Raw genomic sequence first — 27681 nt, 5'->3', positions numbered from 1 at the left:
AGTAGGTCAACCTACAACACTGGGCTAGGGAGAAGGATCCTTACTATTACATTTCTAGTGGGTATATCTAGTATACAAAGTATACTGACGTAGCTGTGGCACTGTTGCTATACGGCTGTGTTGTAGATAGTTGCTACGGCTATGGAAGTGATTTTCCCATCACTGTGATAAATCCATCCCCTGGAGGTGGTAACTATGTCTACAGCATTATTCTTTCAACCTAGAGGTCTGTACAGCATGATTTAGATCACAGCAATATGTTTCTGAGGGCTGTGAATTTTTCACAACCCATAGCAATGTGGCTAGTTGAACCTAAATTGGTGTAGGCCAGGCCAGTGTTAATAAGTTAATACTACAATTGTATTCTCCTATTTGTATTTTTCCTCATTTTTGTTATCTACTGCTATCTTCTTAAAAGATAAGAACATAGTTTGTTCCCAAATCCTAACAATACAACAACATGGCCGCGATCACCAACTGTTAGGGAAAGTACAGAATGAGTACCTTCCATAATTTTGATAGTATTCACGTTTGTCTCATTTAATTGACAAATCAGCCTATTAAGTATGAGGAATATGAAAGGTTAACTGTGTGATGCTTATTGGTTCCGGTTAACTGGTGGGGGCTGCAGTGGACTTCAACGGCCCCAGTGCCGCCGGCAAGGGTGTTTCAACTCAGCCACAGCAGCCCCTTTCTACATCTGCTTCCACAGGGCTGGAACAGCCTCTGCCTGCGGCAGGAGGGAGTACTGCAGCCCCCTGCCTAGCTTCTTTTTAAGCAGTTAACTGGTTAAACATCACATTTAACCAATTACATGGGACTTTACATCACTATTACGTATGATGCTGTCATGAGAATCATAGGTCCGATGATGCATACCCAAGGGGGAAAGGACAGAACCAGGTGGACAGTTCTAGCAAATAAAGGATATTTATTTATGACCGATGAATTTATAGTATTTATTGAGATTTTTAATAGACCGTGTTAATAATGAATTTACAGTATTTATTATATTTATTCTATGATTTCTAGTTAAATATGTCAGATATAAGGATGGGAATGGCAAAGGGAATAGTCTCTATTCTAACAATATTCAGCTACACTAATTAAATAAGAGTGATAACTACAAACTCTATGTACTACCCAAAACAACTACAACACTAAGCTTATACAACAAAGAAAATCAAATCATACATACCAACTTACACAGCACACGGAACATTTCAAAGATATCGGTTCGGTTGCGAAGGCCTTGGTTACGCCCAAGAGTCGGGCGGGGGGTGGGGTGGCTGGTCAGTTGATCAGGCTGGCAGTGCTTTGAAGTATACGGGAAGGCACATGCACAGTGGTACGTGTGTTGTGAAGACCTCCTCGAGAGAATTGTGCGATGGGTATTTATCCCCAAATCTGCACATCGCTTTCCCGCGCTTGCATATTACCATATGTGGCCCAATGGTCACCAAGTGGGGGGGTCTGTGTCCCAGGGGTTGGGCCGAAACTGCAGGTTTCATGAGACCAGGTAAGCCCCGCAGTTGGCACGCCAAGGTGACGGGTGGGAGAGTCTGAGGCTATTTTCCCCCTTTCACACTTTCCCTTTTTCTGAAGGCAATGGTATGCAGGAAGGGTGTGTCCGGTTTCTCCCAAGGAGTACTGCAGCCCACTATAGCAAGAGCGGCCTGGCCAAACTTTTTTACTGGGGGAGCAGTTTTTTTTTCTTAACAGATGCCTTGGCGGAGGGGGCAGTTGATGCGTTGGCTAATTTGAGTGTATAAAATTTAGTTGTCTTTGAGAACTTTTGAGAACTGTTAGTTAAAAAAGGCATATAAATTACTCCTATAAAAAACTTAACAACAAATAATAGTCTGGTATCACTTTAAAGACTAACAAAACATGTAGATGGCACCATGAGCTTTCGTGGGCATAGCCCACTTCTTCAGATGACCAGAGTGTTGAATGTCCAGAACTAAAATAAATAGGGGTGGGGGAGAAGGGAAAAAAATGGGAAGGAGGAAACAAGAAGAGATAGTGGGTATAACAGTAACAAGGGGCAAGCCGAACTGGAATGTAACAGGAAAAACAAATACAGGCAGTCCCCAGGTTACGTCCAAGATAGGGACTGTAGGTTTGTTCTTAAGTTGAATTTGTATGTAAGTCGGAACTGGCATCCAGATTCAGCCGCTGCTGAAACTGACCAGCGGCTGACTACAGGAAGCCCGAGGCAGAGTTGCTCTGCCCCGGGCTTCCTGTAGTCAACCGTTGGTCAGTTTCAGCAGCGGCTGACTTGTGGACGCCTGGGGCAGAGCAGCTGGGGTGCTGCCGGGTTGGTCCAGTAGCGCCGAGGAGTGGCGCTGTGGGACCAACCTGGCAGCGCCCCAGCTGCTCTACCCCAGGCGTCGTCGGCGAGAAAAGCCTGGTCTGCTGGGGGGGCGGGGGGGGCACACTAGCTGCGCCTCACCCCCCCCCCCCCCCCCGCCCCAGCCTACCAGGGAGATGCGGGTGGTGGGACTGCCGAGATGCGCTGCTGGTCCCACCCGCATCCTCCGCGGCTTTGCTTCGCGTCTCCCTGGTCTGCTGGGGAGGAAGCCCCCCCCCCCCCAGCAGACCAGGGAGATGCGGAGCAGCTTTTCTCGCCCCGGAGGACGCGGGCGGCGGGACCCCGGCGCATCTGGGCATCCCTCCGCTCGCGTCCTCCGGTGCGAGAAAAGCCCCGTTCGTAACTGCGGATCCGACATAAGTCGGATCCGCGTAACTCGGGGACTGCCTGTAGTCTGTAAGCACCTAAAGACCAGATAGTCAAGAGGCAGATACTCTGGTCATCTGAAGAAGTGGGCTGTGCCCACGAACACTTCTGATACCATCTATTAGTCTGTACAGGATAAACTTAAAAAACAACAAACTTGGCTATCCCCTGAAGCTTTTGAACCTACAAAAGAGAGAGAGGTCAACACTTACAGCTTTTCCTATACTTAAGAGGAACATGTTATGGAAAATATAAAAGTGGCATGAACGGGAACTAAGTAGATTCGCTTAATAAGGCAAGTTTAAGGTGAGTGGCATAAATATATCTTCAGAGTTGATAATTTCTTGACATTGGCCTGGAAAATATTTGAAAGAATGCAGCTTTTGGGTTAGGTGTAAATATTGTGAAAACAAGCTTATATAACAGCCCCAAATCAACAAATATTCAGTGGACAAAAACTACGTTAAGATGCACAGGCTTGGTAGTATGTCAGTCTCATGCAGAACATTGAATTGAGCTAAATGCAAACATCTGAACGTAAGGAAATGCAGATTTAAGGTTTCTCATGCAAGCTTAGCAATGCCTTGTTATGCCCATTAACACACATACCTTTACTCTGCCAGTTCTACAGTTTTTGAAATGTAAAAAGAGCTGAGGAGTTTGTACAGCTCATGTACTCTCACTTATAGTATTCAATATAATTGTTAACTATGTTAACTATAGGGTATTTGTGTATATATGTAATTGCTTGAAATTTTAGCTGTTTGTGTGCATGCATGGTGGGATAGATGGGAGCTGATGCTCGGGAACCGGTTTAAAAGCCAGCTCCCTGCAAGCACTGGCTTCTGCCTCTTGCCCCCACACAAAAGCAGTCTCCCCATGACTAATGGCTCCCAGCTCTCCTCTGTCTAGCTCAGCGGTGCACAACCCGTGGCTGTGTTCCTGAGGTCTCACAGCACTGGGCCAGTTGCCATTTTGTTTTCCCGGCTCAGCGCCTGCCATACATGTGGCGGGGGGGGGGAGAGCATTTGGTAGGAGAGAGGACCAGTGCTGTAAATTAAAGGGTCTGCAACAAAATGTTCCCAACTCTTTTTTTTTTTTTTTTTTTTTTTTTTTTGTGCTCAACAAAAATTTTCCCAGCCCTGGGGGTCGCTAATTAAAATAGCTCACTCTGATACAGCAAGGATTAACCAATAAATCTGGCCTTATTGGTTAATCGTGCTGTTGACTACATGTTCCCAACGCTAATTAAAACATGCATTGTTTGGCAGGGAGGATTTTGTGTTTGGAGTGTGCAGCCAGTTGATGTACTGTCACAGGTAGGGGTGCCATACCTCATTGACCTGACTCACCCAATGCCTCTCACCTATTTATTCCTCCATCTAGTGACATAATCCTCTTCTCTACCCTGATACTTTTTTCTACCAGGAAATATTCAGATCTTGCTCTTTCCCCAAAATACTTTGATTATTCCTCCCCTCAATTAAATTGCCACCCATGATTCACAAATTGCAGCATGCTCTAGCCACTCAGTTCAAAGCTTCTTTTGTCTTAGGTGAGGTCTTGATTTATTTACCCTTAGATAATTTAAGGAAGGATGAGTTCACAACCATGAACAGGTCTGTGATTGATCCAGTTATTAGAACCTCTCAGTTTAACAGTACAAAGCAGCTGAAGGAAAGTGGGTTTTGCGGGGTCTAACTTGAAAATTCCTAAATCAAATTACCCCAAATTTGTATTCCTTAGACTTACCCTGTGCTTCAAAGCAGTCAGAGTAACAGTTTGGATGATTGATTTAAAGGACTAGTCAGCTATACAATTAACCAATAAGCCTAGGTTTATCAGTTGAATCTAGTCGAAAACTCGCATTGTCTCCCCCCCCCCCCCCCCGCTCCAGCAAAGGTGGGGGAAAGCAGGAGTTAGTGCTGGGGGGAGCCAGCCTAAAAAAGCCAATTCTCTCGTGCCTCCCCTCCCTCCCCAGGCACCAGCGCTGCCATGCTGCCTGCTCCCCACTGCTGCTGAGGAGGCAGGGAAGACTGTCGTGAAACAGCCTCTGCCTGTGGTGGGCCCCGGCTATTCGGTGTCCCACAGAGCAGCCTCTGTTCATGGTGAGCCTGGGCCTGCTGTGGCAGAGGCTACTTCATGGCAGGAGCCTCTGTCTGCTGGGAGATCAGACCCTGCTGTGGACAGGGGCTGCTGCCCCTGTATCAGAAGCAGCAGGCAACCAGTCTGCATGAGGAGCTGGCTTTTAAACTGGCTTCCCTCGCGAACTGGCTCCTGCCTGGTACCACATGCTGCTGCCTCTGACAGAGAGGCAGCAACACAGGGTAGCAAGGGGTTCCCTGGGTGTGGGGCCAGAATACACTGGCTGCTGGCTCTGCCCCCGAGGACTATAGAATAGTCAACTAACCACTAAGAATTCATGTGGTTACTCAATTATTTTGTTACCTGCTATCTAAGGGTATGTCTACACAGCAAAGTATTTCAAAATAACAGCCATTATTTCTAAATAACTTTACTAGCATCTACACAGCCATACCGCTATTTCAAAATTATTTCAAAATAGCGGAGGGCTTATTTCGAATTTGGTAAACCTCATTCCATGAGGAATAATGCCAAATTCGAAATAGCTATTTCAAAATAAGTGCTATGTAGACACTTACATCGAAATAGGGGGCCTCCAGCATTCCCAGGGTGCCCTGGTGGCCACTCCGGCCTCAACCAAGAACACTTCTCTCCCTCTTCCCCCCCCCTTCCCAGAGCCCTTAAAGGGGTTGACTCTGGCCACAGTGCCTGTGCCAGCTCCAAGCCTGCCAGCCCAGAGCCAGCAGTCACTGCCCCTGACCCAGTGGCTCCAAAACATGAGCCAGCAAGCCACTGGCAGCCAGCCCTCCACGGCTCCCTGGGAGCAGTCTGCCAATTCCCAGGAGCCTGACAGGGCCCAGAGAAGGCAGGCGCCTTCCTAGTCCAAGGTGAGATCCTGGACCTTATTCAGGTTGCCCCCAATGTCCATGATCTCTGCACTAGATGAAGGAACACGGCCGTCTATGGCAGGATACCTGCCAGCCTGGTCACCAAAGACAGTATGCGAACCCAGGAGCAGGTTTTTGTGAAAATCAAGTTGGTCCAGCAATCAACCCTGAGCTTCCCCTTTCCCTTCTTCCCCTTGCTTTCCCCTTCCAGCTCCCTCCTCCCAGTTTTCCCCCTCCTCTCTCCCATCCTCTCTTCTCCCGCCTCCTTTCCCCAGTCTCACCAGAGTTTCATTCCCTCCTACCCCAGTTTTGTTAAACAAAGAGAGTTTGTGTTCATGAAAACATGTGTATTTTATTTGACATCAGGAAGGGGGGTTAGGGAGGGGTAAGTGGAAGGATGTGAGGGAGGAATGAAGCACAAGTCCCCAGTGGTGGAAGCTCTCCCGCAGGGCCTCCTGGATAGTGACAGCCCCTCTCCCCCCCCCCCCATGGATCTCCTGAATGGCAGCCTGCAGAAAGTGCAGCTAGGCTCGCAGCAACGCGTCCACGAGAAGCACCAGAGTGCCCAGGAGCAGCTGTGGCTCCGTATTGCAGAGTGCTGTGGTGTCCCAAATGAGGGCAACCAGAGCACAGAGACAAAATGCTTTGCTGTCCCTCATCGAGGTAGGCAAGCAAGCAGGGAAAACTGAGAACCAGCTGTCTAGGGGGAGGTAGCCTCAGGCAGCAGCCACACAAAGTGACTCCTGACCAGATGCCCTGCTGGACCTGGTTCTGGCCAGCCTTAAATGCGATTCAGCGTCCACTCAGTGTGGGTACGCTATTTCAAAATACATTTTGTGTGTAGATGAGTTATTTATAAATAGTTAATTCAAAATAACTTATTTCGAAATAAAATATTTCAAAATAATGCTGTAGTGTAGACATATCCTAACATCCCTAGTTTGGATTGTAGTACACTTAGAAGAATCAACATTAAAGCATAATAAAGTGGCAGGAATGGAAACCCTATAGCTGTTTTTTCTGTAGTGTTATATGTGCAGTGTATACAAAACCAGTTTCCTAAATGTTCTTAATTTGGATCCTCTGAAAACTGAGAGGGTAGGGTGCCATACATTATCGTGGGTAAATCTTGACACTTAGAGATCATTCTGACCCAAATCACATAAATAGCTTGATCGATAGCTCTGGAGAGGGGAAAAAAAAAATCTTACTCTAGAAACTTTTTAAAAAGTTTCTGGGGTAGGAGGACATGTATCTCCAGAATCAATAGATCTCAACTGACTCCAGATTTGTATCCTTAACCCTGCTGTGCAATCTTCTGATGTTTTCCATATTTTAAATAAATTCAATTATGCATATGGATCCTGCAGAATTGAAAAGGTCCACTTTCATATAGATGTCGTGATGTAATCTTAAAGTGGAGTTCGAGTGTCATTGCAAAGCTTTCTTGACACCTTAAGATTCCATAGGAAAATACCTGTTTTGAAACTCTCTTCATGGAAGCAGTGAAAGTGAAACTCGCTATGCTTGGTTTTTACTTTGTGCTGAGAGAAGTTTTCAAAGTCAAGAGAATAACAAACTAGAAGCGTTGCTTGAGTCCTTAACTCAAATAAGTTTTGTTTTTCTTCATTTGCATAATTATTCTTGGGTGGTTCAGTATGTAGCCTACCCAAGAAGAGAGGACAACCCCAGTCCTCTTGCACCACAACAGCATAGCACCAGGGGAGAAGAGTCTGTCCATGGCCACTGCAGCACGCACAGCTGGAGAAGGGGTACATGTCCCCCAGCTGGGGGACAGACAGACACTGATGCATAAACTCCCTGAAATATACAGTAAGTTAAGGATGTTAAGCTACAGTTTATCTAATCGTCTAGTCAATACAATTTGTATTGACTACACAACTGATCAATAAGGACTGCTCTGCAGAGCCACAGCGGAGGTAGCTCCAGGAGTCAACTTGAGCCCGGACTGAGCAGGCTTACTGTGTGCCAGCTCTGGGAGCCATCCTCGCTGCACCTCTGCATTTTAAATGTAGTAAGAGGTTCAGCATCACGGACCAGCGTGAGCTGGGACCGAGTAGTCCTGGCTTTCACTAAGTCCAGCAGCCCCTGTTCACGGTGGTCAGCCCTGTCCGCCGTGAACAAGGGCTGCTGCCAGAGTAGCTTCCCGTATATCTGATGGAGGCAGCAGCGGGACAGGATGGAGGCCGCACTGCGGAGATGGTGCTGGGGAGAACCAGCTTTTAAGCCAGCTCCCCCCAGCACCGACTCCTATTCCCCACTTGCTGTCTCTATCAGAAGCAGCAGAGGGACGGGAGGAGGGAGTAGTCTACTACTCGCTTATGTCCCTATAGTAGATAACTGTCCCTTTCGCCACCCCTTCTAGCCCAGTGGAGTTATAAATGTCATGGTCCCCGTCTTTGTCCCCTTGCTGTCCCCATGGGTTATTTTGAAGTATGCCGATCTCTCCCTTTTCATTTTATGAGGAAACAGTTGGATTCCAGGCACATTCTGTTGTCCTGACACAACCAAACCCTTACCTTGCTTGATTTTTATGTTAAACGGAAGCTGCATGCTAGGGATGTCAACATGACTACATGATTAACTGATAAGCCTGTATCAGAGGCGGCAGCTTGGGGGGGGGGGGGAAAGAGGCAGCTCTGCAGGAGCCAATGCTCGGAGGGGGAGCTGGCTTAAAAGCCAGCTTCTTCCCCCCCTCCCCCCCCCCCCGGACCATTGGCGCCTGCCTCCCCTCCCCCCCCCCCCCCCGCTGCCTCTGTGGGAGGTGCGGGAGGAAAGGCAGAGCCACAGAAGTCGGAACAAGCGGCGAGTTGGCCTTTAAGCTGGCTCCCCATGCATGCCGGCTCCTTCCTGTTCCCTGCTCTGCTACTTATCGCAGCCACGTCTACTTCCTGCCTGCCCTCCTCCACACCACTAGGAGTGCTGCCTCTCAATCAGAGGCAGCAGCACTACGGCATGCGGGAGGAGCAGTCTGCTCTTCAGGAGCCGGCTTTTAAGCCAGTTCCCTGTGAGCACTGGCTCCCGCCGCCTCCCCCATTTGAGTGTAAATGTGTAACACTAAAATTTGAAGCAGTTAAATGTTTATACACATACCTGATGGCTAACATCACTAGTGCATACCAAATTCCATGGTGCTATTAGTGTGCCCTCTAAGCTGTGGGGCAGCACAGCTTCACAGGTGATAATCAGGGCTCCTTGCATGGAGCTGACTGACTAGATGGGGCTGATAATCACCTGTGAAGCTGTGCTTAGAGGGAACACTGGTCTTAGTTCTTAACGATTAGGAGGAATTCTTGTGCATCTGTCAGTGCATTTGTTCATTTCTAAAATATATAGTACCATAACAAGTAAGTAGTTTTTAAGAAAAAACATTTTAACGTCTAATCATCTGAGTTGTTAGTAACAATATAAAGTAGTTTGTTTACAACATTTGCCAGTGCTCCTCTACCTGATTCACTTGGTTTATTCATGTGATTTTTTTCCCCCTTCTATGTACACTGACTTACATAATTAGTAATTTAGTTCTTTGATAGACTTTTTAAAGTGTTTAATAAAACAAAACTGTTTTCTTTTACTAGTTTCCAGTTGGACCAAGATGACTGATGTAAATGTATCCAGCTCCTTAAATGGTTTGAGCATGATGGGAATTCTGGACACCAAAGTGGGCAACAGTATCCAGAATCTTCAAAATTTGAATTCAGGGACTTCAAGAGCATTCTCATTGCCTGAGTATGGACCTAACCAGCACTCTAGTGTGCTAGAAGATAGCCACAGCCTTAAATCTATAGATTCTGGTATTCCAACTCTAGAAATAGGGAATCCAGAGCCTGTTCACTGCAGTGTGGTAAATGTGAAGAGAAAACAATCTGAGTCTGAAATCATGCCAGAGAGAACTTTTCAGAGTGCGTGCATGCTGCTTTCTTATGTGCCTCCACTTTCTTTGAATGCTGAACATGAACACAGTGTACAAAAATCATCCACTTTTCCAAGAACTGGATATGACACAGTGAAACTATACAGTCCAACTTCCAAAGCTCTGAACCGAAGTGATGATATCTCTGTCTGTAGTGTGTCTAGTCTTAGCACAGAACTGTCAACAACTTTATCTGTTAGCAATGAGGACATTTTGGACTTTATGGTCACAAGCAGCTCAAGTGCAATTGTGACGCTGGAGAGTGATGAAGTGCGCTTTTCAGATGTTACATTGAATTCCACTAAGGAGGCCGGTGATCAAAGACAGCAGGCATGTTGTCAAGAAACAGATGCGGACAATAAGTTGAAAATATTGGGACCCTTCACTAGCTTCTTTGCCAGGTAATGGGATTTTGATACTTAAGAAAATTACAGCATTTATCAATTGGGTGATATGAGACACTTAAGGGATTTTATGTTGAGGAGTTACACCTATAGCTCACAGTTCTAGCCTAGCTCCTTTGGGTATCAAATTACTCCCATCTTTCTGCTCTGCCTGTGTATGCTGAAACACTGCAGTAGGTGAAATTCCATGCTTTGTGGTTGGGATCCTCAGAAGCTTGAACTCAAACATAAAGTGAATGAATGTGGCACTCTCTTGTTTTCTACTGTGGTTAAAGGAAGGAAGCAAGAATGGTTCAGGGGAAAGGGCTCTGAACTGGAGCCCAGGAAACTTGGGTTTTCATTATGGCTCTGCTGTTGATTTTACTGTGTGACCTTGGGCAAGACACTAGACAGCAAGAGCCTTGGTTTAGACAAGCACCTGTCTGCAATGGTCTAGATCTGGGGTCTGCAACCTTTTCAAACCAAAAAGACAAACTAAATCAAAATTTGAAACAAGTGGTAAACAAAGAGCCGTATAATAATGTCCATTTGTATGACTGAAAATATACAATTTAATATTGTTGTCATAATAATTATAGCATAAATTAAACCTTGTACTCACAGACTTTATTTAATGGGACTTCTGCTGCTACATCTTTTTGCACAGTTCTTCAAAGTTTACATCATAACGGGCCAAATCCAGCTTCACGCAGGCATTTGGGTTGTCTTCTGTCACTCTTTAATGGCAGGGGGCTGGTCATGTGGGGGTTCAGGAGTCTAGGCTGGAGTGTGAGGGGATCATGGCAGGAGATTGGGATGTATGGTGGACTCCTGCCCTGAGCCTCTTATACCCCCACATTCCCCAACTCCTGCACCCTCCTGTGTGAGGGTGCAGGAGTTGGGGAATGTGGGGGTATAAGAGGCTCAGGGCTGGAGGTTCAGGTGTATGATGGGCTAAGGGTTGCCGGAGGCAGTGTTGGGTGCTGGGGCTCATTGACCAGGCTTCATTTTAAAATAAAGTAAAATATGTCCTGCTCAAAAGATTTCAACATTGGTTTTTATTTATGGCAGGAGTGTGGAACCTTTTTTGGGTTGGGGACTACTCACCCACAGAAAAATCAGTTGGGGACCACACAAATGAGAAGCAAAAAAAAACCCAACCTCCCCCAACCTTCACCGATGTGGCCCTCAACTGAAACACCTCACTTCCCTGGTGCTCCAGTCCCATAGTGGAGGGGAGGATTGAGGTTCAAGGCCTCAGGCTCAATTCACTCTTCTGGGGTTCCAAGGTTAGTGGATTTTTGTGGCACGCCCCACCCCGCCCCCAGCTCTGGGTTGGGGCCAAAAATGAGGCAATTAAGTGTGCAGGATAGGGCTGCCAGTGAATGGGATAGGGATAAGAGTGCAGGATCTGAGAGGAAGGTAGGGTGTAGGATTGCCAGGTATCTGGTTTTCTATCAAAGTGGCGAGGAGTCCTGTGGCACCTTATAGGCTAACTGAAGTGAAGGAGCATAAGCTTTTGTGGGCAAAGACCACTTCATTTGGCGAAGTGGGTCTTTGCCCACGAAAGCTTATGCTCCTTCACTTCAGTTAGTCTATAAGATGCCACAGGACTCCTCGCCGCTTTTGCAGATTCGGACTAAAACGGCTACCCCTCTGATACTTGGCTTTTTACCAGACAGTCCGGTTTTTGGGCCCTCTGTCCGGTAGAAAAATTCAGAAAATACTGGACATATGCAATGTCTGGTGTATTCTGATTTTCCGGCTGGGCGCCGGACGGAAGCCTGGCCGGGGCAGGAGAGCAACTGGGAGGCGGGCCATGATTGGTGCTGGGAGCCCTGTGGCCGTGTGCAAAAGCCGGGCAGGACTGGGGCAGTAGCTGGAACTCCTAGCCACTCCCCCCACCTGGTTTCTGCACACAACTAGAGGCTCCCAGTGCCAATCGTGGCCCCACCTCCCACCTGGGAGCCTCTGGGTTACATGCAGAAGCCGGGCAGGAAGAGTGGCTCCCAGCTACTCCCTCTGCCCCTGCCTGGCTTCTAGTAACTAGAGGGAGTGCCTGCCGAGGGCGCAGCCTGTCAGACTCCAGCTGTGGTCAGTTGCTGTGCATGCATGCACGCGCACACACACGCACGCTCACTCACCCGCCAGCTCTGCTTCCCGGCCAGCCTCGCAGCCTCCGACCCCCCCCCCCCCCCGTTATTCCTCCCAACCAGCCCCGCCCCTCTCCTGGCCGGTCCTTCCACCCTGCCCATGATCAAGTGTGTCTGGTATTTGAGGGGGGGGGTGTCTTCCTGGGAACCCTAGTAGGGTGTAAGAGGGGTGAGGGTGCGAGGTCTGGCCAGTGGCTCAGGGCAGGGGTGTATCTGGCCACTAGGGTGTCTTGTCAGGGAGCAGAAGGCAGGGGGGATGTTGGCTGGAGGTCGGGGGCATCTGGCAGGGGATTTTGGTGAGGGGGGCTGGAGGCAAGGGGTGTCTAGACAGGTGCAGGGGGTGTCTGGTTGGGGGCAGGGGCGATTTTGGCCAGGGGGTTGGGGACAGGCTGTCTGGCAGGGGGTGAGGGAGGGTCTGGACATGAGGATATCATAGAATCATAGAATAATAGGACTGGAAGGGACCTCAAGAGGTCATCGAGTCCATCGAGTCCAGCCCCCCGCCCTCAAGGCAGGACCAAGCTCCACCTACACCATCCCTGACAGATGTCTATCTAACCTGTTCTTAAATATCTCCAGAGAGGGAGATTCCACCACCTCCCTTGGCAATTTATTCCAATATTTGACCACCCTGACAGTTAGGAATTTTTTCCTAATGTCCAATCTAAACCTCCCCTGCTGCACTTTAAGCCCCCCCTTCTTTTTTCCAAACTAAACAAGCCCAGTTCATGAAGCCTGGCTTCATAGGTCATGTTCTCTAGACCTTTAATCATTCTTGTCGCTCTTCTCTGTACCCTTTCCAATTTCTCCACATCTTTCTTGAAATGTGGCGCCCAGAACTGGACACAGTACTCCAGCTGAGGCCTAACTAGTGCAGAGTAGAGCGGCAGAATGACTTCACGAGTTTTGCTTACAACACACCTGTTGATACAAGCTAGAATCATATTTGCTTTTTTGGCAACAGCATCACACTGTTGACTCATATTCAACTTGTGGTCCACTATGACCCCTAGATACCTTTCTGCCATGCTCCTTCCTAGACAGTCGCTTCCCATCTTGTATGTATGGAACTGACCATTTCTCTAACTTGCTAAGGTCATTTTGAATTATGTCCCTATCCTCCAAAGAAGTCGCAACCCCACCCAGTTTGGTATCATCCTCAAACTTAATAAGCGTACTCTCTATCCCAATATCTACATCATTGATGAAGATATTGAACAGTACGGGTCCCAAAACAGACCCTTGAGGAACTCCACTTGTTATCCCTTTCCAGCAGGATTTAGAACCGTTAACAACAACTCTCTGACTACGGTTATCCAGCCAATTATGCACCCACCTTATCGTGGCCCTATCTAAGTTATATTTGCCTAGTTTATCAATAAGAATATCATGTGAGACCGTATCAAATGCCTTACTAAAGTCTAGGTATATGACATCCACCGCTTCTCCCTTATCCACAAGGCTCGTTATCTTATCAAAGAAAGCTATCAGATTAGTTTGGCATGACTTGTTCTTCACAAAGCCATGCTGGCTATTCCCTATCACTTTATTACCTTCCAAGTGTTTGCATAGGATTTCCTTAATTACCTGCTCCATTATCTTCCCTGGGACAGACGTTAAACTGACCGGTCTGTAGTTTCCTGGGTTGTTCTTATTCCCCTTTTTATAGATGGGCACAATATTTGCCCTTTTCCAGTCTTCTGGAATCTCCCCTGTCTGCCATGATTTTTCAAAGATCATAGCTAAAGGCTCAGATACCTCCTCTATCAGCTCCTTGAGTATCCTGGGATGCATTTCATCAGGACCTGGTGACTTGCTGACATCTAACTTTCCTAAGTGACTTTTAACTTGTTCTTTGTGAATCCTATCTTCTAAACCTACCCTCTCTCTGCTTGTATTCACTACGTTAGGCACACCTCCAGACTTCTCGGTGAAGACCGAAACAAAGAAGTCATTGAGCATCTCCGCCATTTCCAAGTTTCCTGTTACTGCTTCTCCCTCCTCACTAAGCAGTGGGCCTACCCTGTCCTTGGTCTTCCTCTTGCTTTTAATGTATTTATAAAAAGTCTTCTTGTTTCCCTTTATGCCTGTAGCTAGTTTGATCTCATTTTGTGCCTTTGCCTTTCTAATCTTGCCCCTGCATTCCCGTGTTGCTTGCCTATATTCATCCTTTGTTAGTTGTCCTAGTTTCCATTTTTTATAGGACTCCTTTTTTATTTTGAGATCATGCAAGATCTCCTTGTTAAGGCAAGCTGGTCTTTTGCCATATTTTCTATCTTTCCTACACAGCGGAATTGTTTGCTTTTGGGCCCTTAACAACGTCCCTTTGAAATACTTCCAACTCTCCTCAGTTGTTTTTCCCTTCAGTCTTGCTTCCCATGGGACCTTACCTACAAGTTCTCTGAGCTTATCAAAATCTGCCTTCCTGAAATCCATTACCTCAATTGTGCTGGTCTCCCTTCTACCTTTCCTTAAGATCATGAACTCTATTATTTTGTGATCACTGTCCCCTATACTGTCTTCCACTTTCAAGTTCTCAACTAGTTCCTCCCTATTTGTTAAAACCAAATCCAGAACAGCTTCTCCTCTGGTAGCTTTTTCAACCTTCTGAAACAGAAAGTTGTCTCCAATGCAGTCCAGAAACTTATTGGATAGCCTGTGCCTCGCTGTGTTAGTTTCCCAACAAATGTCTGGATAGTTGAAGTCCCCCATCACCACCAAATCTTGGGCTTTGGATAGTTTTGTTAATTGTTTAAAAAAGGCCTCATCCACCTCTTCCACCTGGCTAGGTGGCCTGTAGTAGACTCCTAGCATGATATCACCCTCGTTTTTTACCCCTTTTAGCTTAACCCAGAGACTCTCTACACAGCTATCTCCACTTCAGTCCAAGTGTGTACATTTTTAATATACAAGGCAACCCCTCCTCCCTTTTTTCCCTGTCTGTCCTTCCTGAGCAAGCCGTGTCCTTCCATACCAACATTCCAATCATGCGTCCCATCCCACCAGGTTTCTGTAATACCAATGATATCATAGTTGTATTTATTGGTTAGCAATTCCAGTTCTTCCTGCTTATTACCCATACTTCTCGCATTTGTATATAGGCATCTAAGATATTGATTTGATCTTGCCTCCCTGTTGTGCCCTGACCCTCCTTTCTCCTTGCCATTATAGGCCGTAGTCCCCCCCATTTCCAACCCATCTCCCAGTCCCGCACATGCAGCACTTACCTGTGGATTTTGCTCACCTGCCCCCAACAAACCTAGTTTAAAGCCCTCCTCACAAGGTTAGCCAGTCTGTGTCCAAACAAGGCCTTCCCGCTCCTAGAAAGGTGAACTCCATCTCCGCCAAGCAGTCCTTCCTGGAAGAGCACCCCGTGATCAAGGAAGCCGAATCCCTCCTGGCGACACCATCGTCGCAGCCAGGCATTCACCTCCAGGATGCACCTCTCTCTGCCCGGGCCCCTACCTTTGACAGGAAGGATAGAAGAGAATACCACCTGCGCTCCAAACTCCTTCACCCGTACTCCCAAAGCCCTGTAGTCACACTTGATCCGCTCAGTGTCACACCTGGCAGTATCATTTGTGCCCACGTGGATGAGTAGCATGGGGTAGTAGTCGGAGGGCCGGATAATCCTCGACAATGCCTCCGTAACATCTCGGATACGGGCCCCTGGCAGACAGCATACCTCTCGAGATGAGCTGTCAGGGCGACAGATGGGTGCCTCCGTTCCCCTCAGAAGAGAGTCTCCAACCACCACTACCCTACGTTTCCTCCTCGCAGTGGTGGCAGGAGACTGCTCAACCTTGGTGGTGCAAGGCCTGGTCTCCTCCACTGTGGGGGGTGACTCCTTGTCTCCTGCTGAAAGTAAAGTGTAATGGTTATGTAACACAGTGGGAGGGTTAGGAGCAGGGGTGGAAGGGTTAGGAGCATGGGGGCTTGTTTTTCACAGCATGGCAGGCATCCTGTAACACGCCTTCTGGAAGCCTCTGGGAAGGGTTGGCAGGGGAGGCTGGCAGGAGATGTGTCTCGAGGGAAGGAAATGTCAATACTGTACACAGGGAGCCATCTTTGTTCTTTGTTCCCCCACATTGAGGGGAAGGAAAACATTGTTGCATGGAGCCACGTTTAGCTCTGCTTGTTCCCCGCATGCTGGGTCCAGTGCGGAGCCTTGGGGCTTTCTTCCCTAGCCTCTCCCTGTAGGAAGCTGCACTGGCATTTGAGTGTTGTGGGGGCCAAAGGCTGTAGCATCAACGCGGGCTCCCTGCTCTGGGGAGAACTTGGGGGTCTGAGCTGGGGCTCCTGAAGAGTCATATCTGGCTTGTGAATGATAGGTTGCCAACCCCTGGTCTAGATGGTGCTTGATCTTGCCATGAGTGCAGGGGGCTGGATCCTCTTCCTTTCTCCCCCCCCCCCCCCCCCCCCCCCCCCAGGTCCCTTCCAATCCTAGCTGCCAAATTAAGATACTTTTGTAAAGCCCACTATTGTAAAGCATAGTCTTTGAATGGAAAATGTTCTACTAATGTTCAATATTATAATGTAAAGACATTCCACTTAAACTCTGAGCCACTTTATTTTGTTTGATTTAAGGTCATCAGCTTACTTCTCTCTCTTTCTCGTTCCTCTTTTCTCCCCTGTCCCTTGGTTATTTTAAGTAAAAGTCATAAGCTTTCATGGATTGTTTATTATTTCCTGTGACCTGTCCATGACTTTTTTTAACTAAAAATAACCATGGCACAATCTTAAACTTTATTACCAAATGATATTTAGACAACTTATTTTTCTACAAAGATTAGAAACAATACTGTTGACTACCTTGTTTGCTTGTATCCATAATGGGAAAATGTGGAGACCAGAGTTAGAACGTGGAACTTGAGCTCTTAATTATTGAAATTGTTAACATCTGTTCAGCACTGAAGCAGTTTACGTTTCTGAAAGTCTGCTGATTTCCTACACTAAAAATAACGTATTTAGATTAATACAGTATTTATCTCAAACAAAAACATAATGTGCCATCCAAAACAATATTTGTTTGAGGTATATGAGTTAAGATGATTTTTGGAGCAAGGTATCCAATATGTTGTAGAATTCAAAGCAGTAACTGATTAGACGTTCTCTGAGTTCTACAGTTTGGCTATAAAAACCGCTGTTTGGCCTCTCTGATTATTTCAGTGAACCACTTTTCTTTGTTTAAATGTTTCCATTTTCTATAAGGAAAGACTGATAAAACACTGGCATAACAATCATTCCTGGTACTTCTGAGTGTCTTAATGGGGGGGGGGGGGGAAGGGAGGGACAATAATTGTTTATGTGGAATAATTAAACTAACTCTTAAAGATGTTTTCTAAGCTGTGATTTATCTTGTTGTTTTCAAGTTGCAGTATACTTGAGTATGCCGCTGTGGGTATGGCTCATCAGTAATAGTTAAGCAGTTCTAGGCACAAAAGCTTTTGTGGACTTGTACCTACTGGTTGCCATGGAACCAGACTTAATTCAGGAACAAAAGGATAATTTGTACTTTAGAATCTATAGACCCAGAACTTTTGTCTTCATTCCTGTTCAGTATAGTTATGAGCCCAAGTGAATGCTGTAGCGAGCAAGTGAATTGCCTGTAGAGAGCATTGGCATGCTAAGATTTTGTTTGCAGATTTTTTTTTCTTTACAATTCATTGCCACCTCCACCCCCAGAAAAATTCCCAACAAAATAAAACAAGCATACCACTAGTGCGAATCCATTAATGGAAGTACTAGTGTAGGTTATTCTGCTACAAGTGTTGAAGTAATAGAAATACTTTAACCTTAAAAAGCATTGTCTAGAAGGCATTAGTGTGTCTGTGTTTATGGAAGCAGGGTTACTTGACTTAAATTAAAATCAGCAAGCAGGAAACCTTGGTTTAAATAATTATTTCACTGAAGAAAGTTGATTCTCTTTGGCTACTAACCAAGGTTCTCACTTAGTTTCTTTCGAAGTGGGAGTTCATAGATTGAAGGAAGAAAACAAGCTTTCCTTCTTTTCAGCTCTCACTCAATTTCTCAAATTAGAACAAACTAACTTTTGAACTGAACTCATGGTGAAGAAACTGAAATTTAACAAATGTTCTCTGTACATCTGCAGATGAGGCTACTGCTATCAGGTGGTTTAGCATTTAAGCAAATTCTGGATCCACATGTTTAGCCATTAACTTTCACCAGTTAAATGGTCTGACTTTGTTGAAAACATTTTGACAGCAAAAATTACTGCTTAAATATTTATCTTGAAATTAAAAGGTTTACCGGGTGTTGCTTGGGTCCCTCAGGGCAGGGATTGGGATGGGGGTGGTGATGCAGGAGGCAGGGTAGGGAGTTGTGGGTGTGGGTGGGTAAGAGACTTACGTTTGGGGTAAGAAGAGGGCTCAGTCAGGGACTTGGAGGTGTCAGTCGGTTCAGAGGGTTGGGAAGTATTGGAGGGGGCTAAGCGGAGAAATATGGGGGTGCAGGAGTCAAAGAAGGAAGTTGGGGGGCTCACTGCAGGGGCTGGCGATATATGGGGTATAGGAGTTAATGTAGAGGTTTGGGGGAAATGGGGGAGCTTAGGGTAAGGGTTTTTTCCATTCATGAACAGAGTGAGTTCTGTCTTGTGCACTGTGATGGGACAGGCAAGCCCCGCACTCTGGCGGACAGCCGGGGAGAGCTGCGCTGGTCGGGATGAGCAGGCATCCCAGGTTGCCTGGGCAACGGGGCAGGCAAGCCCTGCACTCTAGCGGACAGCCGGGGAGAGCTGCTCAGGCTGGGACGCACAGGTGTCCCGGGTTGCCCAGAGACCCCCGCGAGGGGAAGAATGGTGGAAGGGGGAGGAGCTAGGCACAGCATGGGGCGCTCTATGGCCAAGTGCGCTGTGAACTTTAAAAATGGCAGCCCCCGTGCCCAGAGGAGGGTGGTGAGTCTCAGTGGTGACGGCTCTCAGGAGGGTGGGGGAGCTGACCGTGAAGGCTCAGGATTAGGACCGGAGTGGCAGAGCTTTGGGACCGGCAGCGGGGAAGATGCCCCAGCAAACTGCAACCCCTGACGACTGTGGATCTGTGAGCCTGAGCCAGGATCCGGAGGACTCGCAGGAGAGTGGGGGGAATGGACCGAGGACCCATCGTGGGGGTAAGAGGAACCGTTGACGGGATAGGAAGTGGCTCGGAGCAGGGCTTGACGTGGGTTGACGTGTTACGGGTGGTCACCTCGTCAACCGATATGGAGAGGAGAGCATTATAATCCCTCCCCAGGGCTCCGGGCTGGAAACCGGTAGAGAGGGTGGGCCCGGGTCCTCTTACCCCAATGTAATCCCCAAGAGGAAAAAGGCCCTCTCTTCGGGTGCGGTTATACACGAGTGGAGGGGAAATTATATAACGGATACAAGAGATACTGTGAGAACCCCAAACAAAGGGGAAGGAGCCTTCCTCATTGCGAGGGGGACTACAGAAAAGCGGGGGGGACCTCCTCAGATATGAGGGAATCCCCCTACATGCACCAATATTAAGGTCATGTGTGATTGTTCGGCTGTGTGCCACTGTGGCACCATCAGTCACTAAAAAATAAGTAAATAAATATGTAACTGTTATGGAAAAAATAATACTAAAACAAGAGATAATTAACAAGGTGCATGACTTTAAATATTTGTTTAATATGTGATCAAAAAGAAAATTAATACTTTCAAAATTTGGTACCTCAGGAGTAGCCACCACAGGTGGCCCTGGCTGCAGCTCTAAAAAGTATATATTGTGTCTATCAGTTTGTTCTGTTTTACCTTCCACATACCTGTAGAATTGCTAGAGTCCACACTTCATGTGTCAGTGAGACTGAATTTGATGGGATAGGACAGATTGGTATTCAAACTCTGACAACATTTTACAGAGTTTGATCTATTTTTCAAATTCATGATAGGTCAAATATGCTTCTTGAGCCACTGAGTTTCTACTCAGGTCTCTGTTTCATCCTGTATTTCTTTTATGTCCATGAGTTTCATTTCTTGAAAGTTGTCTGTAAGGACTGGCAGCTCTTGCAGATTTCAATGGCTCCAATCCAAGCAAGTGTCAGATGATTTTTCTGTTAATTACTTGTATAAGTTAGGTAGCTTTACTCTACACCTTTTGTTATAAGCCTCTTATCTGTGTGTGGGGACAGATGTTGTCCTGCAGGATCTTCAAATCAGTGACACCCCCGACCTCCCTCCGAATTCCAGTTCCAGCTCTGGCACATGGAGCCCTGCCCTGAGAGCAGCTGGGCAGCTACCATGTGGCCCTGGCCCCATCTCTGGCCCCGAAGAAAGGCTGGAGCTGGAGCCAGGTCTGCATGGTGGCTGCTTCCAGGGGGCAGGCTGTATAACGGCTGCCAGAGCTAGAGCCCAGGCTGTGGTGCAGCTGCTCCTGGGGCCAGGGCTAAGGCCATGCTACTTCCTGGCTCTTGAAGCAGCCACCCACTACACGACCTGCCCTGGGAATAGCCTGGCAGCTCCCTGGAGCTGGGGCCAGAGCTGCATGGTGGCTGCCCAGCTACTCCCGGGGCAGTTCCGTGTGGCTGGCGGCTGCCCCATGGGTTGGAGTCCAGGTTGTAGTGCAGCTGCTCTTGGGGCTAGGACCACAGTATGCCCCAACCCCTGAAGCAGCTGCACCACAGCTTGGCCCCAGATCTGGCGGCCGCCTACCATGCAGCTTGCCCCATGAGCTGCTGGGGCCAGGGCCATGTGGTAACTTCCCAATTGCTCCTGTGGCTTGCCTTGGCTGCAGTTCCAGCCCTGGGAAAGGGCTGATGGTGGGGCCAGAGCTGCGTGGTGACTGTCTAGCTGCTCCTGGGGTGGGCTCCGTGGCAAGAGGCTGCCCCTTGTGCTGGGGTGGGAGCTGGTGTGCTAGGTTCACCTCCGGCACACGGGGCAACTGTCCGCCAGGCATCCCTACCCCAGGAGCAGCTGAGCAGCCACCATACATCACTGGCCCCCCATTCTCCCAGCTTACCCTCCACAGCCAAGGAAGATGAGTGGTACTGTGCAGCTTTGCTGAGGAGGTGGGTGAAATTAAAATTCTTTGTGCACACCTGTGCAGGTGTGCACCCTAAAGGGAACTTAGGTGAGAGGCAGTGTTTCCACCCAGGAGTGGAGTGAGTTTTTTGTCTTATGCACTTGTTCGGGAGTGTGCTACCATGGCATCCACCATTAACTAACAAATATCTTAGATACATAAATATTTTTAAAATGTTCTTGAAGAAAGAATACTAAAACAAACGATAATAAAAAGGTGCATGACTTTAAATATTGGCCTCAGTCATAGACACTGTCTCTTCTGCACTAAGTGCACTTTAGGAGATGAGGGAGAAGCAAAAGTGAATGAACTTTTATGAAATCCTTGGGCCAGCCATGGACAAGGCAAATCCCTAGGGCAACAGAGAGTAACCCAAGTGCTAACTGAATTTGTGCTTGTCAGCCTACAGCTCCTAAGAGCTGTTAGAGCAGTTGGGAATTTCTGGGAAAACACACTCTCTCTTATACTGCCTCCACACAATCAAGAGGCAACCCACCATGCTGGAGTGATTCTAAACAGGCTGGTTAAACTTTGCCGGAGTACTGCAAAGCATAGCACAAACGAATCTGGCCGTGTGTGTGTGTGTGTGTTTAAAAAAAAATGTATAACCCTAAGCAGGCTCTGACCTACTTTCAGTATTTCCTATTCTTCACACAGAATTAATACTACAGCTTGAGCCTCCTAAATCTGAGACTCTCTGGTCCAGCAGAGCAGAGGACCCTGGTGCCCAGGAGTGCAAGCTGGTTGGGAGTCCAGTGGCAGGAGACCCTTACCATCAGGGATTGGAGAGCCCCATCCCAGAGAGCCCCAGCTGAGTGGTGCAGCTGTGGAGACCCAACCTGGTGCACAAGCAGCAGGGCAGCTATGGAACCCTAGCCATAGGAAGTCCTGACCTGGTGTGGCAGCAGTGGGGCAGCTGTGGAACCCTGTCTCTGGGAAGCCCCGACAGGCAGGACGGAAGAGGGGCAGCCGCAGAGCGCCATCCCCAGGAAGCCTCAGCCAGGAGGGACAGAAGCAGAGCTGTGGCTGCTGAGGAGCTCCATCCCTGGAGAGCCCTAGCCAGCTGGCAGAAGCAGGCCAGACCCAAGCAAATGTCCTAGAGCAGCAGGGCTGGAGCAGAGCCAACCCAGGGGAGGGGCAGTGTCCTGATGGAAGGAAACCTCTCCGATCTGGCAAATTCCCTTGTTTGGGACTGGTGAGGTCCTGAGGGTCCTGGGCCAGGGAGGCCAACCTGAATTATATACGATAGAGTTCCACCATTGCTCTGAACGTTGAATAAACATTGATATCAGAGCAGTTACAATCAATATGGATAGACCAGCAACATGTGGAGAGCCAGAAGGGTGTAGTTGGCAGGGAGCTCTGAGAGCTGGAGGGCAGTGGGGGAGAGGGAAGGGGTGTGTGGGGGAGGGGGGAGGAAGCAGGCGGCTCTGGCACCAGGAGAAGCAACACTGCAGCCCTGGCTCCAGCTCTGGCAGCTGCCTGACCTGGGAGTAGCCAGGCAGCTACCACACAGCCCTGGCCCCAGCTCCAGCCCTTCCACAGGGCTGAAGCTGCACTGGAGTTGGGGCTGTCGTGCGCCTCCCTCCACTCTCCCACTAAGCCACCTCTGCCACTTACCTTCCACATCCAGTAGGAAGGTGAGTGCTGCTGTGAAGCTCTGTTAAGGAGGTGGACAGGATTAAAATTCTTTTTGTGCCTACTCAGGCGTGGTGTGCACTATATAGGAAACTTAGGTAAGAGGTGCAGGAGCCAGGGCAGGGGCCGACTGGCAGCTGCTCCCTGGGTGTGTCCCGGGGCCCCTGAGGTCATTGTTGGGTATAACTATCCCTTCTCTCAGAGCACTCCCTTTAAGTTTGATGAGAAACAATCAAATTCCAGGCACTCCCCATTATCCTGACACAACCACACTGTGACCTTGCTTTAAGTTATAAGAGGAAGATGCATATCAAATTTGGTGGTCCTGGCTCTTACCATTTAGGAGGAGTTCTTGAACAGACAGTCTCACAGACGGAGGCACAGACAGACACACACGCATGCAATCTCTCTCTCTCAAATATATAGTAGATTTTAATGGGAATTTTTTTTGCATTAACAGTTGTAATTTCAAAATCACTTTACAAAAGTTTGTTTTCATAGTTACATTGGTAGTTACATCTTTTAAAAAGGACATTTTTATCCACCCTTGTTGAAAGCAAAACTGACACCATCAGTATCCCCTGAAAGACACATATTTTGCAGCAAAGGACTATGTTGTGTCTCAGAGGTAACTTCTGGTATTGAGTGATGATACAACCAGGAATGCAGTCAATTTAGTATAGAAGCTAAATGATCTATTCCATTCCTTAACTAATGGTAGCTTTCAAGTGGCTCAGACCAGCAAAAACCTTTTGAACTTACATCTGGTTCAACTGAAAGAGTCATGGAAAGCCTATTTTACTGGTTGGATTATAGACACTGTTCAGGGTTGGAATTTGTCTTTTAGAAGTTGAAATTACCATTGTCTGAATGGCCTGACCTCTTTCACACAACATTCTTGTGCACTATTTGTCCACTTCCCAGATAGCTCAGTCATATTTTCCAAACCCTTAATACTGTGCGTGATGCCTTTAAAGGCACTTAGACACACAGTTCCTTTAATTTTTTTTGCGGGGGGGATAACTATATTTAATGAATCTGCAGCATTTTTAAACCTTAGAGGAACTACCTTAGTGACACTTTTTGGTCCTGGAAAAAATCAACCTTATAGCAAGGAATTTTGCACTGGTGTGTTAATGCCACCCAAATACAAACTTTTTTTTTTAATGGTAGCCACCCTATTGAAGTGTGAAATTCCTCCTAGAACAAGCCAAAAAATAGTGTAATCTAACTTGTTCTTGAGAGAGGGGGGTGAGCTGCTTGCAAATATAGCCACACAAATTGATGCAGGGGAAAAAGTTCTGCCAAAAAACAAAGTAAGTGAAATTAGTTACTATACCTGAAGTAGGCATCTCCCTTTACCACCTCCAATCAAAAAACCCACCCTTTCAGACAGAAGTGAGTTTTTTGAAGTTCCACTTTGGAAACACTGACTAAAGTAAATTGCCCTAAAAAAGGAACACAGGTTAAGAATATTGTCCTGTAGGTAGTCCTCATATAGAAAGGGGAGTCAGTGGCTCTTCTCTTCCTTCCAATGTCATGAATGATGGGAGGAAAATATAAATTAATAATACGATGCTACATGTGAAAGTGTGCTTAATTCATAAGTGTACTCATGTGCTTAACTAGTTTTGAGTCAGTCTTTATTTTGAGCACTGGCATCCAGGTCCAGCTTTCCATGTGCTGTCTGTATGAGGCTGTTCACATTAGTCTTTGCTCTCTGTTTGAGTATGCTGTGCTGGGAACTCCTCTGTGGAGTTTGACTTTTTCTCTGCGTTTGCTTCTGTAGAAGTAGGAGCCAAACCCTCAGTAGTGTGAGCCAATACATTCTTCCACAAGGGCGTGGTAGGCTTTTTTTTTAATCCAGGTGTTCAAGGACACTTGATAAGGAACTAAAATCTGTATGAAGTTCTTGGGAGAGAGCAGGCACCACAGAACTTTTCCTTGCTGCCAAGGTGTGTCTTAACTTTTCCATCTTCTCCCCCTCCCCCAAGAAAGGATCATTTGGTGTGTTTTCTTTTGGAAAGATGGATCTGGATCGGACCTGGATGCCGTACATGTAATCCAAGTCTAGTCAACACATTTATGACTGGTCTGTTACTGCTTTACTTCAGTCATTGTCCTTTTAATCCTAGAGAACGGGGAGAGAGCATGCTAGTCCTTATTTTATTACTCCCAATGCAAAATACCTGGTTGTAGCCACCTGAAAAAAGAATTGCTCTAATTTGCAATCGAGGAGGAAAATAGATGGGTTTGTTGATAGTGGGCTTGAGGATATGAGTAATGATTGGCACTTTGGACTAAACACCGAAACTGTTAGATTGTTTCTTGCATATTGGGATGATTGGCTTTGACTGGAATAGGGATGTGGACAACTAGCATTTGCTTATTGGATAGTTGACACACTAGTCGACTAGTCATTCCCCCTTTTCTCAAAAAGAAATGCATGATCATACCACTATCATATTTCCTAAATGTTATCAGGGGAAAAGTAAGGCCTTCCCAATTGTATCAGTAAAGCAAAACTCTTTTTATTCTCTTTTCATAGTTTCAAGAAAGCAAGAGAGAGTATTAAAAACAAAACAAAAAACCCCCTTTTTAAAGCTAATTAGTACAGTGAACTTTTCCATGAGATTGACACATACTGCATGACTTAGTTCCAGACTAGGTATGTTAAATTTAGATAAATTGGCTAAACAAATAGTCGATGCAATTTGCATTGACTATTCGATTAGTCGATAAGGACACCTCTGCCTTTGAAGTGTAGCAACAAAAATCTCTAAATAAATAAATGAACCTTTATCTTTTTTAATCTGTCCCTTACTCATCTATTATATATTTTTGAAGAGTTTGTGGATTTGTTTATGCAAAATAAAGTCATACTTCTCAATTACCTACGAATGTCAAACGATCCTGTCACTGAAAATTATTGAATGCACTCCTTTTTTATGCCAGCATATGTTGGGTGAAAGATTTAAATTATTATTTTTGATTTTCATTGGAAAAAAATCATGACTATTATGATTAGAATTCATAAAAATATTTGCTAACAAAATTAAGATCATTTTAGTGCAAAGAGGCTTTTTACTGCTACAAATCACAAAATTCAAATTAGTTATGGGAAGATTAATAGAAGCTTTAAGTTTCTGATTCAAATTTACTATGTATGGTATTTATTAAATAAAATGTTTTGAAGTTGAAATACTACAAATTTAAAACTGTTCTTTTACTTCTCTTTTGCAAACACACTAATAAACATTTCTATTACATATATTCAATTTCTTGAACTTTCCTATAAGTGTAATCTATGCAAAGTGACTTTGCCTGGTCAATGACAGGCTTCACCTGCTGACTGTTTATATTTCCAGTAGTGTCTATTTCCAGAGGTCCCAATCAGGACTGGTATCCCCTGATACTATGAGAAAAGTCCCTGCTCTACAGTGTTTAAAATCCTGTTTGAGAAGACACAAGTGGGTGAAGGACAAGGGGAGGGAAGAAGCAGGAGGAGAATGCTTGTAAGATTTTGTAGTTAAACAGTTTAATAGTATGCAAAGCTGGAATGTTCAAACCATACTTTTTTTCCTGTTCATATTCTATCTTTAAGTGAATACATATATAATTTTATTAGAGGATTGCTGGGAGGAGTAAGAAGATGATTAACATAATCAAGGGTGAAGTTATGAAGGACAATAGGAACAGAAAGCAGTGTGAAGGAGACGAAATAAAAATTGTAGCTGGAGGGCTCCAAAGTCTGAATTCCATAAATTTTCATTAAACCTTTAATGAAGCAGATGTGGGCTCCAGGACTTTTTAACCTTATTTGCTTTTGTGTGTATGGGGCGGGGGCGGTGGCGTCTGCTGAAACCTGTTGACCCCAGTTGGGTTCCTCCTGGCTCCAGTGAGGAAGGGCATATATACTATCTAAATTTGCCTTGCTGCTAGGTGGCTTTCCCACTTTCCCCAGAGCCCTATCTACTGGTAGCGATGGGGGAACAGCACAGGAAGGTGACAGGTAATGGAGGATTTTTTTCTGTTAACATAATTTGGTAGCAAGGGAGAGACTAAAATTAGCAATTTTTAAAATAGTCATGGACTGCAGAACTTGATATCAAGTGTGAGAGACAGGTACTCTTACTTGTTTGTGGGCAGAGATTCAGGTCTGGTCTACACTAACAGAGGAGATGAATCTGTTACACAACTTCAGTGACATGAGTAATGTAGCTGAAGTTGACATTGAGATCTATTTATACGGCAGTGAAGACACTGGTATTGATGGGGGATGCTCTCCTGTCGATTCTCCTTGTCTCTCATTGAGGTAGAGTACTGGATAGAGTATAGATGCAGTACAATTGACTACAACTGGATCAGTCGTTGCCCATCAATCCATCCGATAGTATAGACATACCCTCTGTCTTGACGGTTGATTTTTTTAGAATTTGAGCAAATTAGTGATCTGTATGCTTGTATTAAGGTCTGAGTTACTGCAAGCTGATTCAAAGAATCAAAGGGCAGTGCTTTTCCTTTCCTGGTATTTCGTATCGCAGAAAAACAAAACAAACTAAATAACTTGAATAACTTAAAATCCTGTTCACTATTTTCAGCAAGTCTCTTTTTTCTTGCAAAGTTGTTGGGATTATCATTAATCAATACTTAGCTGTAATAAAGATTGCTGAAAGTGGGTGGAAGGTCATTTGCAATATTGTTAAATTGCTAGGCAAAAGTATGACCTTTGTCATGTGGCCTATTCTGCACTAGATGTTGAAGTTAAATTATCAAAAATAATTTTAGTTCATGTTCCTCCTGTGCAGATTTTAGACAATTGTACT

At 46.2% G+C, this 27681-nt stretch overlaps 1 protein-coding gene across 5 annotated transcripts in view; it reads left to right on the top strand.

The window, feature by feature from the left end:
- TBC1D14 (TBC1 domain family member 14) overlaps positions 1 to 27681 on the top strand; it is a 114249-nt gene that overhangs the window by 4889 nt on the left and 81679 nt on the right. For all 5 annotated transcript variants that reach the window (XM_089777799.1, XM_075930780.2, XM_089777797.1 and 2 more), the window contains one exon: positions 9312 to 10047. In XM_089777799.1, coding sequence (XP_089633925.1) covers positions 9312 to 10047 — 736 coding nt within the window. The remainder of the gene's footprint in view (positions 1 to 9311; positions 10048 to 27681) is intronic.

The sequence above is a fragment of the Pelodiscus sinensis genome, chromosome 4 (genome assembly GCF_052426305.1).
Source record: "Pelodiscus sinensis isolate ZL-2025 chromosome 4, ASM5242630v1, whole genome shotgun sequence".
Taxonomy (NCBI): Eukaryota; Metazoa; Chordata; order Testudines; family Trionychidae; genus Pelodiscus; species Pelodiscus sinensis.
Note: the sequence above shows the minus strand (reverse complement) of the source record. Positions and strands in the feature narration are given on the sequence as shown.